General features: G+C 40.7%; 1 protein-coding gene across 1 annotated transcript; it reads right to left on the minus strand.

The window, feature by feature from the left end:
- Positions 1 to 1,952: 1,952 nt before the first annotated feature.
- On the minus strand, positions 1,953 to 2,786 carry LOC108314801 (E3 ubiquitin-protein ligase SIAH1-like). Its single transcript, XM_017543867.2, has one exon. It carries the CDS (start codon positions 2,784 to 2,786, stop codon positions 1,953 to 1,955), a length of 834 nt encoding a protein of 277 aa, XP_017399356.1.
- Between the last annotated feature and the right edge of the window lie 559 nt (positions 2,787 to 3,345).

Genomic DNA, 3,345 nt, shown 5'->3' on the forward strand with positions numbered 1-3,345 from the left:
CAAGAAGAGCTAACTCTCCTAAATATATATACACCCAATACAGGAACACTCAGATTCCTAAAGCAAGTTCTTAGAGACCTACAAAGAGACTTAGACTCCCACACAACAGTGGGAGACTTTTATACCGTACTGTCATATTAGACAGATCAACAAGACAGAAAATAAACAAGGATATTCAGGATTTGAACTCAGCTCTGGACCAAGCAGACCTAGTAGACATGTACAGAACTCTCCACCCTAAATCAACAGAATATACATTCTTCTCCGTACCCCATCACACTTTTAGTCTAAAATTGATGACATAATTGGAAGCAAAACACTCCTCAGCAAATGCAAAAGAACGGAAATCACAATGAACAGTCTCTCAGACCAAGGACATGAACACACTTCTCAAAAGACATTCATGCAGCCAACAAACATATGAAAAAAAGCTCAACATTACTGATCATTAGAGACATGCAAATCAAATCCACAATGAGATACCATCTCATACCAGTCAGAATGACAATTATTGAAAGGTCAAGAAACAGATCCTGACGAGGTTGTGGAGAAAAAGGAATGCTTTTACACGTTGGTGTTAATGTAAATTAGTTCAACCATTATGGAAAACAGTGTGGTGATTCCTCAAAGATCTAGAAGCAGAAATACCATTAGACTCAGCAATCCTATTAGTGGATATATACCCAAAGAATATAAATCATTCTATTATAAAGATACATGTACACACACACACACCCACACACACACATACACACACACACACACACACACACACACACATATATATATATATATATATATATATGTCCATTGCAGCAGTATTCACAATAGCAAACACATAGAATGAATTCAAATGCCTATCAATGATACACTGGATAAATGAAATGTGTATTTTATACACTTAAAGATGAGTCCATCATTGCTGCTGCAGCTGTTTACTAAGCCAAACTACAATATTTATTCTCTTTACTTTCTTTTTCTAAATTTGCCATGTATTCTTTTAGTGAGAATTATGAAAGACAAAAAACATTTTTGCAAAGTGCCTTTTTAAACATATGATTTGCTTTTAATTAAGATCTGTGCATGACAATGCCTTTAAAACCAATAAACAAAAGAACAAATTTTAAACATAATTTGCCCAAGATATTTGTAAAAGGAAAAAAAGCCCGATTTTCAGTATTTATAGCATCTATTTATTCTCTAAGCTTTCAAAGATTAATCTCAAAGGTATGACTCATTTGTAGAAGACAGAGAGAGAGGCCATCTTATGTTTTAAATAAGTTTTCATAACTTTTCTGATGTCACCTTTACTTTCTGGAACTCATATCTTCACAAAATAGCCGATTTAAAAATATTTCTAATGAACTGATTAACAGGGGGAAAAAGAATATGCATGGAACACGTTATAAACTTTACCATAAACAATTATTCATATCAAAAGACACTAACCTTAAAATGGTACAAAAAGTGAGATAAAACCTGAATTACAGAATACAAAGTCAAATCTATTTAACAAAAAACTAGAATAAAAAATTAGCAAATACACAAAATACCACATAGCAGCACTATGTATTCACTCACAAAGGGGAAAAGCAGTGGTCCATGACCACTCAACATGGCTTGTTAAAGGAAAAAACAACAACAACAAACCAAACACACACACCTCCCCCAAAAAAAAACAGTACAAAAGGATCATTTTTCAACAATACGATCTACAACAAACAAAAACACAAAATGATTTTATGATGCTTTCTTAATGCAAAATATGCCCATCTTTAAACATATTAATGTTACTATATACAACTGTTTCCTGTATTTAATAGCCTTTTTTTTTATTTACTTCCATGTGTTGAGCTTATACCTGTGAAGAGTTTCAGGTTGGCAGGCGGATGGGTGGCTTTTTTGTGAAATTAAAGTTTTAAACACTGGTCAGAAAATGTTCGATTGCCATTTCAACACATGTTAATAGATACAATGATGCTTAAATCGCCATTTTCTTCAAAAAGCTGTACAGTGCCCGTGTCAAAGTTTAAGCAGTCACGATTCTTAATGGCTGTTGCTATGTTCTCATGAATGGATAGAGGGGTCGCTTCCCAAGTCAGTCGTCGGCGATGACGTCTTAGCTCAAGTCGGTAAACAAACCCCTCAGCTTCCTGGCGTGTTCCGATCAGTTGTACAATTGCAAAGAACTGCTGGTCACCATTGCGATTTTCCTGTTTCTGCAAGACTAACATGAAGTGAAAGCCATAACAGAACTGCATCATCACCCAATCAAAACCACCAATAAGATTAATGTTTGTAGCAAGAAAAATTATATACTCTCCCTTTAGGGTTATAACGTGGTCATGCTCATTCGTCAGATGACGCACTACAGCTTCCAGACTACCAAGCCATTTACAGAGAGTACCAGGGCATGGGCAGGGATAAGGCCTAAACTTACAAACTTTTTCGTGATCTACTTTTTCGTTGTATGGCAGAGTTATGTGACATCCAGAAAAGGCATATGTACACGGAAAAAGTACAGAGTTAGCTACTTTCTCCATAGCCAGGTTGCGAATGAATGCCAAGGGGCCCCGGCAAGTTGGACAAGAAGTGAGCTTCGATCGACAGCTGTTACAAACAATATGGCCTCTCTCACACTGAATAATTGGTGGTAACGCGTAATCTAAGCAGACCGGACACTCGAAGAGACTTGCCAAGTTGTTGTTGGATCTAGTCGTGCCAGACAGGGCAGGCACCTTCATGGGTGGCGCCGAGGTATATAATGTACCAGTCCGTTTACTCATTTCTGTGGGCGGAGAGCTCGCCTCAAAAGCCGGTTCTGTTACCAGCGTATTTAGTCACCAATCACCTCAGCACTGCTACCGCGGACAGCGCCACTGCCTGCCTCTTTGCGGTGAGGAAACTAACGGGACACCCTGGGCCTCCTTTGTCGCGGACAGCACCACTGCCTGCCTCTTTGCGTTGAGGAAACTAACGGGACACCCTGGGCCTCCTTTGTCGCGGACAGCACCACTGTCTGCCTCTTTCCGTTGAGGAAACTAACGGGACACCCTGGGCCTCCTTTATCGCGGACAGCACCACTGCCTGCCTCTTTGCTGTGAGGAAACAAACGGCACACCCTGCACCTCCTCTGTCACGCTCTAGAACGCGCCTAGCAAGGGCCTCCCGGTTCCCCAGGGGCCGCCGTCATCTCGCGAGTCCTGAAGCCCAGCACCCTATTGGCTGCTGTTATCACGCGATTCCTCGAGCTCAGCACCACACCGGCCACCGTAATCTCGCGAGTCCTCAAGCCCGGCTCCCCGCCGGCCACCGTAACCTTGCGAGTCCTCGAGCCTGGCTCCC

This window comes from Cebus imitator, unplaced genomic scaffold (genome assembly GCF_001604975.1).
Source record: "Cebus imitator isolate Cc_AM_T3 unplaced genomic scaffold, Cebus_imitator-1.0 Scaffold161, whole genome shotgun sequence".
Classification (NCBI taxonomy): Eukaryota; Metazoa; Chordata; class Mammalia; order Primates; family Cebidae; genus Cebus; species Cebus imitator.